General features: G+C 42.0%; 1 protein-coding gene across 28 annotated transcripts in view; it reads left to right on the top strand.

Annotated features, from left to right (window-relative positions):
* The window catches only part of PPFIBP1 (PPFIA binding protein 1), a 178,575-nt gene that overhangs the window by 129,475 nt on the left and 35,639 nt on the right, over positions 1-13,461 (top strand). For 15 of the 28 annotated variants that reach the window (XM_065569248.1, XM_065569219.1, XM_008165937.4 and 12 more), the window contains 5 exons: positions 380-412; positions 1,923-1,984; positions 4,265-4,349; positions 9,454-9,611; positions 12,337-12,467. In XM_065569248.1, the coding sequence (XP_065425320.1) occupies positions 380-412; positions 1,923-1,984; positions 4,265-4,349; positions 9,454-9,611; positions 12,337-12,467 (469 nt within the window). The remainder of the gene's footprint in view (positions 1-379; positions 413-1,922; positions 1,985-4,264; positions 4,350-9,453; positions 9,612-12,336; positions 12,468-13,461) is intronic. The other 13 variants (XM_065569270.1, XM_008165957.4, XM_065569280.1 and 10 more) reach the window with 1 other exon arrangement.

The following is a 13,461-nucleotide window of genomic DNA, read 5'->3' on the forward strand; positions in this document are numbered from 1 at the left end:
CTATTAGTTGTTAGTACAAGTGTAATATATTTCATGTCTAGTGTTATGGTAAGAGCAGTCTGTTGGGATAAGTACTATATGAGACAATGTATGTGAAAACATGCAGGCGGGAAAAAATGCTGAGGCCTTGTATCAGATTCTCAGGCCAGAGCCCTTAGAAAGTGATCCTGTTTGGCTTCAGCAGGTGAGTAGGGAGTACTTGTGTGAAAGTTTGTAGGACTGGGCCCTTAAATTGTAAATGTTGTTTGTTTTACTCTTGTTGTCAGAGGATAAGGAATGATTCATTGATGACTCCAACAGTAACAGCGTATAATGTTAAATGGTATTTAATGTCATAACCTGTATGCTAATTTCAAATCCACTGGGTTTTCCTGCACAGATGAAAATTTTAAAAAGAAGCTCAAAGACAAAAGTAAGGTTTTCTGGTGTCTTTCCACAAGCATTTATACTTCAGAAATTCTGAATATAGCTTTCTGCATGTGTTTTTAAAACTGCTTTAACAGAAGCTGTTAGATTGCCTCATCTATAAGCCTCAGTTACATTATTAGAAATGAAGGGAGATGTCAATAGGCTGTGACTTTTAATATGAATCTTTTTATTGAAAATCTAGTAAACAAAATCTTTGGCTTCCTGAAGCAGCCTGCGAGAGGGAGTCTGCTATGCTTGTTCATTTCTAGGTGCTTTACACGCCTGCTAGATATGGCTCATTGTAGAAAGGCTTGTAAGAAATTAAATTGATCCTGCCAAGAAGTACTTTTACAGATGGTTGAACAGATAGATTTTTCTTCATAAAGGGCACATATAAGTAAAAAATATCCCTCTATGTTAAGTGCAGTCACAATATAGTAGGCCAAATTCTGTGCTGGCATAACTCGACTGAAGTCAGTGGAGTTGCACCAGCAGGGAGTTTGTATATCTGACTTTAAATAGCTGTATTTATCATGCACAGGATGATATATTTTATACATCTTTCTTTGGTCTTATGTTTTGCTGAGGAAGAACTTTCTTCACCCCTTCAGCAGTAATCCTTGGTTTTATTTGTTGGTGTGCGATAATCAGTAGCGGATTAAAACACTAATCTGTGATGTTACAAAGCAGAATTTTTGCTTGATCATCCTTTTGATCACTCATCCACATTTGTAACATATCTAATTTTAAAGCTGCATTTGCTCATTCAAAGTAGGTAGATTTCTAATAGAAACAAAGAACATCCCCACCTCTTAAAATAACAAATAAAAACCCGTCTTTTTACATTTTTACATTATGGCGTTTACATATTTTGTAAGTGAGGATTATAGATGAAGCACAGTTTGTACTCATCTCTATTTTAAGGATCCTTTTCCACGTCTAAACTACAACACACATTCTAGCATGACTGCTCTTCACAGTGAATACATATACCATTCCATCATGCTGTTCTCATCCATTCTGGGCTATGACTAAGCCTCATGACACAATGCTTTTCTCACCATGTTCCACAATCCATTGCTTAATTCCATTGCTTTGTATAGCTGGGTTGATAAAATACCCTATGGAATGTTTGGCTGTTATCATAATGAAGGACTGTTTTATTGCACTCCTGTTGTAATGTTTTTATTTTGGAGCTCTTCATTATAATTATTCCATTACTTAAAGGATTGAAATAACACAGGAAAGGCATCACTGATTGATTTAGCAGTTTTCTTAGGATTGTTTAGGATCTGAATATTTGCTAAATTCAGTCAGTTAGTTGTTGAAAACTGCTTCCATAGAGAGAATGTTGTGAATCTTGCTTTCCATTTCAGATTGAAATAATTTTAGTGGTTTGCATTTTGTTTGTTTATTTCTTGTAAACATAGATTCAGAAATTATCAGGCTGTTTTCTTTCTCCCATTTACTTTCTCATTTAATCTGACTTGTGCAATTGTGTTGTGTATTTTTAGATATAGAGGTACAGAAAATGAAGAAGGCTGTGGAGTCTCTAATGGCAGCGAATGAAGAAAAGGTAGCAAAACAGTCATTAGTTCAGCAGTCGTTCATTGTGTGAAGTTACACCTCTAGTAGGATCAGCACATATGGGCATCATGTACATTTTTACATTTTGAAGATTAATTAGTAAGGGTCCAATTTTGTTCTCATTGAAGTCACTCAATAGTGTATTGCAATTGCTTCTGACCGCACCACAAATAGGCACTTATAAGTTGTATAGTGAAAATCTTGTCCATGCAAGTTTCAGAGTAGCAGCCGTGTTAGTCTGTATCCGCAAAAAGAACAGGAGTACTTGTGGCACCTTAGAGACTAACAAATTTATTAGAGCATAAGCTTTCGTGGACTACAGCCCACTTCTTCAGATGCATACAGAGTTAGTCTCTAAGGTGCCACAAGTACTCCTGTTCTTTTTGTCCATGCAAGTAATCCTTACGCACACAATTAGTGCCACTGAGTTCAGTGGGACTACTCGCATGAGTAAAGGTCTTGAGCCGCAAACCTATCTTGTAAAGTGCTTTGAAAATGTAAAGCTCTACATATAAGTGCCAAGAACTATTATGGGCCAAATATGAAAAGGAGCTTTCTATAAAGTATATAGCACCTGTGGAATATGGCTGCACACCATTTGCAGATGCACATATCGTTTTATGTATACATATGAGTTTGTGTAAATTTTGCAGATGTCTTTTGAGAATTTGGCCCTATTAGTCATCTAAGCCTCTAAATCAATAGTCTGCGTATCCTTTTTTTTAAAAATGGCAGAGGGTATGCTAACTATATAGAGAAAGAGAGAAAACTAAAACACCATGTTTTTTATATATATATATATATATACAGTAACTCCTCACTTAACGTTGTAGTTATGTTCCTGAAAAATGCGACTTTAAGTGAAACGATGTTAAGCGAATCCAATTTCCCCATAAGAATTAACGAAAATGAGGGGGTTAGGTTCCAGGGAAATTTTTTTAACCAGACAAAAGACTGTTTATACACACACACACACACACACACACACACACACACACACACACACACACACAGTTTAAGTTTTAAACAAACAATTTAATACTGGTACACAGTGATGATGATTGTGAAGCTTGGTTGAGGTGGAGGAGTCAGAGGGTGGGATATTTCCCATGGAATTCCTTACTGCTAAATGATGATCTAGCAATTGGCTGAGCCCTCAAGAGTTAACTCTCACACTCTACAAGACAGCAGGAATGGAGGGAGGGGCGACAGCATCCCAGACAGAGACACACACTGTGTGTGAGAAAGAGAGAGAGAGATGCACATTTCCCCTTTAAGTACACTGTCTTGTTAATTAGATCAGCTTGCTGAGACTGCAGCTGTTGCCAGCACGCTCCCTCCATCCTGAGCCCTGTCGTGTGTCCCCCCTGCTCTATGGAAGATGGGGTAAGCAGGGTGCAGGAGCAGGGGGGAGGGGGACTCCCTGACGGCCCTCCTCTTCTTCCCCTCCTCCCCACACAGCAAGCAGGAGTCTCGGGGAGCAGCTCCAAGGCAGACGGCAGGAGCAGCACATGGCAGTGGGGAGAGGGACAGCTGAACTGCCAGCAATTGATAGCCTGCTGGGCAGCTGCTGCACAGGAAACTTAGGCGAGTGGAGAGCTGACGGGGGGAGCTGATAGGGGGGCTGCTGGTCCATCCTGGTTCCAAGCCTCCCCCCGCCCCTCCCAGCTAGCTGCAACAGGCTGCTCTTCCTGCAAGCACTGGACAAAGCAGGTGGCTGCCAAATGACGTTAGAAGGGAGCATTGCACAACTTTAAACGAGCATGTTCCCTAATTGGTCAGCAACGTAACAACGAAACAATGTTAACTGGGATGACTTTAAATGAGGAGTATCATTTGCATCTGAAGAAGTGAGGTTCTTACCCTCGAAAGCTTATGCTCCCAGTACTTCAGTTAGTCTCAAAGGTGCCACAGGACCCTCTGTTGCTTTTTAAATGAGGAGTTACTTTATATATAAAATATGGTGTTTAGTTTTCTTTTGGAGAGGGGATGCTGCTGCAAAATTTGAGATCCACCTTAAAGTTTGGGGGTGTTTGAATCCTCCGTATTTAGATCCTGAGTTTTGGTTATGTCCTTTGTAGAGAAACCAGTTTTCACCAAATATAAATCCAGGTTTATATTTCCAGCACTCTTCAAGCTCTGAGCTTTTATCCTCCTCTCTTTTCTTTAAATCTGTTAGACAATTTAATTTATTTAGGTTTTTCTTTCAAATTTTTGACTCTTCATAAAAGAAATCACAATCACAAGATGGATCCTTCCTTTGTTTTAGGATCGGAAGATAGAAGAGCTGCGACAATCCCTGAATCGGTATAAGAAAGTGCAAGACATGGTAATATTGGCTCAGGGGAAAAAAGGTACAGTGCAAGTACAAAGATTTCCCACATTGCTAGCATTTAAACTGCACACATTTAGGGTGCCTGACGCTTTCCATTTTAAAAGATTCTTGTGATTTTTTTTTTTTTTTTTTGAGAAGCTTTGTCTCCTCCATCAATTGCCACAGGCCTTTGAAATTCAGGAAAGGGAAAGTCCTTGGGCTAGAGAAGTTCCTTTTCTTTGTCCCATGAAATTCGATCGAGGTTAACTGTTAAAAATAACCATTCACCCTCTCTTGCTTGCATTCCTTAGGGAGAATTGGTAGCCTGCCAAAATAATAACCGGACATGAACATTCTAAAGAGCTGAGCTTACCACCACCAAAGCAGCAGCATCACACATTGCACTGGGAAAGTCTGAGAGCTGCTAGAGCAACTGTAGCAATAGACAGTGGGCAGGAGAGAGCCAGGCTTGGGCTCTCCCCATCCTCATCACATCCTCTGGAGCCAGCATGTGGCCTCAGGATCACATCCTCCCTCTGGAGGACATGACTTAGAACAAGAGCCCTCCCCCCACGCGCGCACGCACACACACACCTCTTCTGTGGGATGGGAAGGGAGAAGGAACCAGGCTGTAGGTGACCCCAACGAGCATCCTAAGGCTTACAAAAATTGGGGATTTCTATGGTTGCTGGGGGTGGGACTTGGGAGGCCCCACTAAGACACTCTCAGGGAGTGAAGATTGGCACTGGACAGGGGGCAGAATAGCTAACTCATGTCACTGCAGGGTTCAAGTTTTTCAGTCCCTGAGAGTTCCTGGGTAGGGCCTGGATGGCAAAGGGGGGGGGGGGGAGAAGTTCATCACTCTCTACATGTTAGGTACCAGTGATGGATTTTGATCACGTTTAAAATGTGCAAACAGAGTAAAGTCCAGACCAGTGATAAATATATGTGGTGCTTTAATAGGGCCAATTTCACAAAGCTGAAAACAATTATGAGCCAGATCAGCCAGGAGGAACAAATTAATCAGAAAAATGTGACTCATAATTTGGGAATCATTTAAGACACCTTACAAGATGCTCCAAAAGCCACAATTGCAGAAGAAGGCCACGTTGGTTTAAAAAATCACCTGGTTTAGAGGGGAAGAAAAAGCAGCTATAAAAATAATTATATATATAATATATATTGTGACAAAGTTCCTCCTCTATCTTGGTGGTTCCTGTGCTTATTGGCGAATTTTCTTGCCTCAGAGATTCACCATGTGGTTGGGGAACAGCCCAGAGACCTTCCCCTCTGGAAGAACCCACAGTCCGGGTCAATTGGGAGGTTTGGGGGGAACCCGGGCCCGCCCTCTACTCCGGGTTCCAGCCCAGGGCCCTGTGGACTGCAGCTGTCTATAGTGCCTCCTGTAACAGCTGCATGACAGCTACAACTCCCTGGGCTACTTCCCCATGGCCGCCTCCAGACACCTTCCTTATTCTCACCACAGGACCTTCCTCCTAGTGTCTGATAACGCTTGTGCTCCTCAGTCCTCCAGCAGCACACCCTCTCACTCTCAGCTCCTCGCGCCTCTTGCTCCCAGCTCCTCACACTCGCACCACAAACTAAAGTGAGCTCCTTTTTAAAACCCAGTAATGAATATAAATCATAAGTTAGGAATTGTAGAAAATGGATAAGGGAAGCAAAGGAATCAAGGGGAAATATGTGGCCAATAGAGTTAAGGACAATATGTCAGGCTCTGGGTTCTAGGTGGGTGAGGCCCACTGGTTGAAGCTTTGGCTGAGAACAGGCACTAAGGGTCGAAGCCAGCCGTAGAGTTGGGACTGGACCGAGAGCAGCGCTGAAACTGTGGTCTGGGACAGGCTGTGGTCAGAACCAAGGTCAAAATCTGTAGACTAGCCAAATCAGTGTTACAGTCGGACTCCTGATGCAGGCCAAAGGTCAAATCTGGGTTAGAGTCAGTCTGTGGGTTCCGGAGGCAGGTGCAGGGCTGGTGCAAGGTGGGATTTAGGACCTGGAAAAGGCTGGAGAGGGCTGGAACAAGGCTCAGGCAAGGCTGGGGCAGGAACAGGAACCTGATCAAAGGTAGGCTGGAAGACTGGGGAGTATGTAACACTGCAAGGCAGCCGGAGGGTTCCTGACCAAGTAGTGCTGTTGCACAGGCTAACTTGCAACTTTGGGGGGGGTCAGTGAAATACCTGTGCCTAGGGATCCTCTGACCTGGGCCTGCCCAGGGATAGACTGCAAAGCCTGTGAGCAGCAGGATGGGTAGGGGGACTCTTCCCTTCTCCTCTACCCCTCACATTTTGCTGACTCGAAAGCCACCTGCAACCTCACTTCCACAAGCCTTAGGAGGAGAGTCCCACCCATTAGGAAATAGACTGGAGGGAAGTCTCACTACTATGCTGTTCCTAAGCGCTGCAGAAAAGGAGCCCTCACCCGGAGGACTTCCAGAGATTCAGAGGAATTGGATCTTACGAAGTCAGCACAGGATGGTGGGTGGGGACTGTGATTTGCTGGATACTCTGTGGCCAACAGAATAAGGGGGCATCTCCCTATCTTCCTAAGAGCTGTTGGATCTCCTGGCCCTCAAAGGGTTTGTAGGAGCAAGACTCCTCCCCAGCAGCTCCTAGGACCATTTTTAAAGAAAAGAGAGAAATTCCCGCACAAAACTTTCATGAAGGTGAAGATAGAGTGGCAGGGGGGTGTTTGTGGTTTGAGTGCATTTGACCTTTCCAAATACTGGAGTTAAATACAAATGGAAAAACTCAGTGTTAAGGTTTCATTTTTGAAGTAAAGCACCCAAACTACCTTAGCTCTGCCCCTGTTGCAATGCACTAAGGAAAATCACCAGTTCATGCTGCCTTAGCCACCCATAAGAAGCAGTTGCATTATATCAATGATCACTGAAATGCCTTCCTATTAATCATATAGTGAGTGTGCTGCTTTACATCATTATCGTCCTACGTAATACACGTCGAAGCACTTTTACAAATTCCTGTTTAGACAAGTTGCATGGTAAAAGCAATCATTCCCCACTTACTGAGAGCCTGACCCTAAGCCCACTGAAGTCAATAGCAGTCATTCCATTGACCTCAGTGGGCTTCGGATCCGGATGTAAGAGCATGATCTTTCCTGGAGCTGAGAGCACTCAACTCCTCATGGTGGGCAATTTATTTACTAGTGTCATTGACCCCAGCTTGCATGTCACTATATACAAACTTCATATGCCTACCTCATGAAATTTGAGCATTTACCTGAAAAGAGTAAAGGTTGGTATGACAGAGCAACCTATTTAATAGTGGAGACACAGAGAGAGAGAGAGAGAGAGAGAGAGGCTTTGAAGCCAAGGTTCAGTGGTGTACATTTGTGATACTTTACATGCCACAGGAAATGATAAAAGTGTATTTTATTTCTTGTATGCTTCACAGAACACAGACAATGTTTTAGGCTAGAGAAAAAGGGGCAGTAAGGTTGAGATTTTACTTTGACAATAAATTATAGGTTCTAGAAACACAGCGCTGTGAATGCCCCAATGCTTTTTCTTGTCATTGTCAGTCATGTGGTACTTTGGTATTGATCAGAAGTGTAGAAATCCATACCTTTCAATATGACTGAACCAGTTAAAGAATGGCAACGCTGTCAGTGGAAAGCAGACTGTACAAACTCTAACATGGTAGAGAATTGGCAGACTGAGACACCATTGATTTGTGGCACTGTGCAAACTGTCAGGGAATTTTTTTTTTCTTATTTAGAACCTAGCACGGTAATTTATGTTGACTGTTCTTTTTCCAGTTATTTACGGCTTTGAGCTTTGTTCACCATTTTGGCTCAGATGGCACAATGGAGACAGATTTTGATTCTTCATCTTACATTTGGGACAAACATGTCTGCTTCCTTTTGGTGCAGTGAGGATGGGAAAAGGAACGTCTCTGTGCGGTGTTTTGGAGTTTGATACGTTAATGAACACCAGGAATGTTCAACATGTTGAAAAGGAACCCACTGAAATGCTCATGTGGAGGGAGTGGGTTTCTGCTGTTGTAATTAAGAAATATAATTGCATGAGCAGGATGCTTCTGTCCACTGTGGCTCTTTGATGCTGCTACAGTTGGGTAACTGAGTCATTAGACAACTGGACCCAGCTAGGGGAAAGTTCCCCCAGCTCAGGGTTGTATGAGCTGGCTTTTACACTGCCCCATGTGGGCCCCACCATAAGCCCTGCTTTGGATGTATATGAGCGTGGACAGGAGTAGGATGGGGCAGGGCCACAGCACGAAGGACAGTGGGGATTCCAGGCAGTGCTGCTACCATAGGCAGCTGGAGACAGGCAGCCTTTCAGGGCTGTCTTAATCTAGGGGCCTCCACAGTATCCCAGAATTGGGAGGGCACCAAGCCACCGTTAGTCCCTTTCCTCTAGCCTCAATGTGCTGTGCCCTGCCTCTCAATGGCACAGCAAAACATCTCACCCCATGCGTTTAAATGAGGATTGTGCATTCTGGTTCCACAAGAACCCCAAATAAACCTTAAAGAATCTATCTGGAGTCCACTAACCGTATATTTTTGGAAATTTTATTTATTCAAAACTATGACTTAAAAGAAATTCAACCCTCTTGGATTAAAAAAAAAAAAATCCAATTGGATCATTGTTGTGCAGGGTTTCTACCTAACATTGCCTAGACCTCAAATTTCAAATATGGATTTCTAGGGCCAGATCGTCAGCTGGAAGTTGGCATAGTTCCATTAAAGCCAATGGAGCTATGCCGAATTACACCAGTTACGGATTTGGCTCACAGTGTGAAACTTTGCTTGCCTTTTGTTGTGTGGGCACAGCAACAAAAATGCTCCTATGGCTGCCTATGGGGTATCAGTACTTATGTGGAATTGGAGCTCGTGCTGTTAAGCACTGATGTATTTTTGTTATTGGCGGAGTTTTAGTTTAAGCTGTGTTGGGAAATCATAATGCCAGTCAGGAAGGGGTTAAAGAAGTCAGCCATCCCACCCTTACACCCTGTCTCCTCCTATCATCGTCACCCACCCACCCTGTTGTCCTATTGAGCATAAATAAAAGTCCTGGCTTTGTCCTCCGTGAGAACAATACTCATATGTACTGAACTAAAGCCAGTACGTTTGCATCTCTCTTCTATTAGGCAAAGAAGGCGAATGTGAAGAATTTTTAAATTCAGGATCTGTTTCAGCGGTTTTATTGGACATGCAGAGTTTAACTGATCAAGAGACAAGCCCATCTCCTATCCCAGTAATCAGCTCTCCAAGCCATGAAGAGTTTAACACTACTGTTCCCGAAGAGGTATTGTTCTATATTTTCTCTCTGTGTATCACTACTTGACAACGTTACTCATGCTGTAGTTGTATTACAGAAACCAACCCCCCTGCGTCTTTAAGTTTTCTTGCTTGTTAGGCAGTTTCAGTAAAACTTCCCCATTTTGTTTGGAAAGTCCTTACTAGTATAGAATTTGTTTGAAAGCCACCAATCCCAAATTTGTGTAAACACAAAATCATATTTAATGTCCAGAAATGATTTTAATATCAAATATAAGAAGGTTTCTGGAACTGTATTCTCACTGATTTTATGTAAAATCTTATTTAAAAGCTTATTTTCACTTACCTGAAATAAATTTGAGACTATTTTAAATCAGTTAAAATATATACTATAGTATATTTAAAGGGGTGCAGTCTACTTGGTATCTTCTCCATTTCCAAAAATGAGTTATAAGTAGTTTGATCTGTCCCATGCCAACATCCTTGATTTTACAACCATGTTTTCCTATATTTAAAATATTTATCTCTCCCCCAAAGCACTCATGCAAAATGAGGAACTAGCTGATTATACAGAGAAAACCAGTGAAAATAGCTGTAAACCAAATCCTGTCAAATGCACTAAGCAAGCAAACTGAAACATACTATCTCCTTCCCCGGCTCTCCCCGACCCATCCCCAACACACAAATGTTTCATTTATAGTTATCTTCAGGGTACCTTGTAACAGTGGATCAGAAAATTTCAGAGAGGTGTGATTCTTTTGAGTTGATGTCCCTTTAAATCTAGGGCATGGCCCTGCATTCCTTCAGCTGGCTATCCGGGTGAACAGGCCGTGCGGGATTGGGCACTAAGAAAGAGTACTGTATCATGACAGTGATGTATAGTGTCAGGCAATATCTTACACCGAGATAACGTGTGAGTAAAAGTCTTGTTGACTTCTATGGGACTGCTCATGTGTGAAAAGTTACTCATTTGTGTAGTGGGATTATGTCCCTAATTTTTATTTAGTATATTTACAAGTCTGGTGCTTCTGCCTTCTGGAAGGCTCTGAACAGCTTGGAATAGGGTGTTTGCCTCTAGGGGTTGAATTTATATACGCATACATCGTTTTCTTGATTCTCTTTTAAAGAAATCGAGAACAATGGTGAAATGTATTACTGTAGCACCTAGAAGCCCTCGTCATGGACTGGGACCCCACTGTACTAAAGGCTGTACAAAGCCAGCCCAATCCCGGCCCCAAAGAGCTTACAATTTAAGTATAAGACACGACACAACAGGTGGAGATGGTGGAGAAACCCAGCTGTATTCTACCAGCAGTTTCATTCACAAACATGTCTTGCATTTGCATTGTCAAATAATGGGGTTCTTTTTAGCTGATGTGGTACTGTCCTGTTACATGTCTGTCTCATCTTACGCTAGGGTTACGTTCCGCAGTCAGCGCCTAAAGCGAAAATCGCATATAGTCAAAATTACATTGAGTGTAATGGTGGGCGGAATCGCCCGCACTACAGAAACAGTATTTAAATTGTTATTTTTCTCTTTTTTTGTTTGGTTTTGTTTTTGCCGACCGCGTAAAGCTGAAATTGCGCATGTTAAATGCGCCTAAGATGCGACAGACCTGTATACATCATGTATTTAAACTGTTTCTTGTGTTTGTTAATATCCAAGATAATAAAAATTGAGAGTTAAAAGTATAATTTTCTCTTACCTTTTGTGTTTGTTAGTTTATATATTGTGCCTCTCTGTTTTGCTGAACAGAGGCCCAATCACTTAAACACATGGTCACATCCCATTGAAGTTGCATTTAATGAGACTTAAACACATGCATAAAGTTAAGCACCTGCTGAAGGTTTGCACTGACCAGGGATGGATTTACACAAGTGCATAAAGTAAATTCAACTATTAACATTATGTAGGTATTTAATAGGATGTTAGAGAAATTACTTTTAAAAAATCCCTCTAAAATTTAATAGAAAATTACTTTGTACAGGATTTTTTGAACCATGCTATAGAAGAGCAAGCTTGTAATTTTCTAATGAATCCTACAGGATGTTTCAAATAATCTATGAGAAAGTTAGTTTTCTATTAAATTCCATAGGACTTTCCCAGGTTGTGTTTTTGTCTTTTAATTTTAATGCTATGGATACATTTTACTGTTATGTTCTGATGTGTCTGAGTAGTCCCATCGAACCCAATGGGATGCTTCCCATGCATAAAGCTGTGCATGCGTAAATAAATGATAGGATTAGGCCAGAAGCCCAGGTTCAGCAGAGACCTTAAGTGTGTGTTTAAATGCTTTGCCGAATCAGGGCCTTAGTGCTTAGAGCCAGAGAGGGGCACTTTACATTTAAAAGAAAATAAATACCGTAGCTTAAATAATTGGCACCCTTGATGGAAGTCTCAGAGCAGCCAAGGACTGAACAGAGATGGAGAGTGAACTATTATTTCATGTCATGGGGGGTGAGAGGAGGAGTCCATAAGGGAGATGCATTGACCAGGCAGCATCAAGAGGCTTATGCTGCTTTTATCCATCCTGTTATACCTGTTCTGTATAACAGAGGATTTTAAGCTTCAGTGTTGTCAGCCTGGCCCATCTTTATAAGCACTAAACTGTGTTTATAGTAAAAAGAAAATGAATTGAACCATATGCCTGAGTCAGACTTTTATTTTTGTCGCTGATCTATTTGATTTTTATTTTCATACCGTGATTGTGTAGCTTTTGCCCACTCTAATGATGTGTCCTTTCTTCTTTTAGAACTCACTACAAATTCACACCAGCATCTTGCAAGTTTCAATCCCCGCTTTTCCACCAGCACCCGAAAGCCCAGAAGCAGCTACCGAAAAAGTAAAAGCACAGCCTAAACCAGAAGTTGCAAGTGAAGTGAGGTATAGTTATTACAAACTATTTCTAACTGGTATGTAAAGTCAGAGTTCTGTTACAAAATGTTAGGTGAAATTGTGTTTATTAGAGACTGGACAATTAGAGTATTAAGTCTGTTTCCTCAAACTAGCACTGTCACATATTATAACATCCATCTAGGACTGAAGTATATGCTCACCAAACCCATTTATTTTCGCATTTCTATTATTGTTGTAGTTCATTATAGCACCAATAGTGTGCTATGTGCTTGCTGACAAAGAAGGTGTTGAAATTAATAGGATTGTTGTGGGGAGCAGTTGCCTCATAATGCCCCCTGACTGGCTGAATGTGGCACGATAGGTGCTCCCTGCCTCAGCTCCTTCCCTGCCAGTGGTACTAGAGCTGTGGCTTAGCCTTCTGGCCAAGTCATAAACAAAAATTAACCCCTCTGGGGTAGCAAATGGCCAACTAAGAAGTCCCAACAAACAAAAAGGTGGTTCTACTCTTTGCGGGTTTCTCTTCACCCCACCCTCGGGGACCTGTTCCCAGTTTCTGGGCTACCTTTGAGAGTCTTTATGGCTCTGGGATAGAGCACTCAGCCCCTACGGTATTGTTCTGAGCCCCTGCTGGGCCCTGCTCTTGTAGAGCACCGGATCCCCAGGCTGGTTCCACTGGAGCAGTGGCTCTCAACCAGGGGTACGTTTATCCTCGGGGGTATGCACAGGTCTTCCAGGGGGTACATCAACTCATCTAGATATTTGCCTAGTCTTACAACAGGCTACATAAAAAGCACAAGCTAAGTGAGTACGAACTAAACTTTCCTATAGACAATGACTTGTTTAGACTGCTCTATATACTATACACTGAAATGTAAGTACAATATTTATATTCCAGTTGATTTATTTTATTATTATATAGTAAAAATGAGAATCTAATCAATTTTTCAGTAATAGAAGTGTCACAGCACACTGTCCGATTTTGTAAGCAAGTAGTTTTTAAGAGAGGTGAAACTTGGGGTGG

This window comes from Chrysemys picta, chromosome 1, assembly GCF_011386835.1.
Source record: "Chrysemys picta bellii isolate R12L10 chromosome 1, ASM1138683v2, whole genome shotgun sequence".
NCBI classification, from domain to species: domain Eukaryota; kingdom Metazoa; phylum Chordata; order Testudines; family Emydidae; genus Chrysemys; species Chrysemys picta.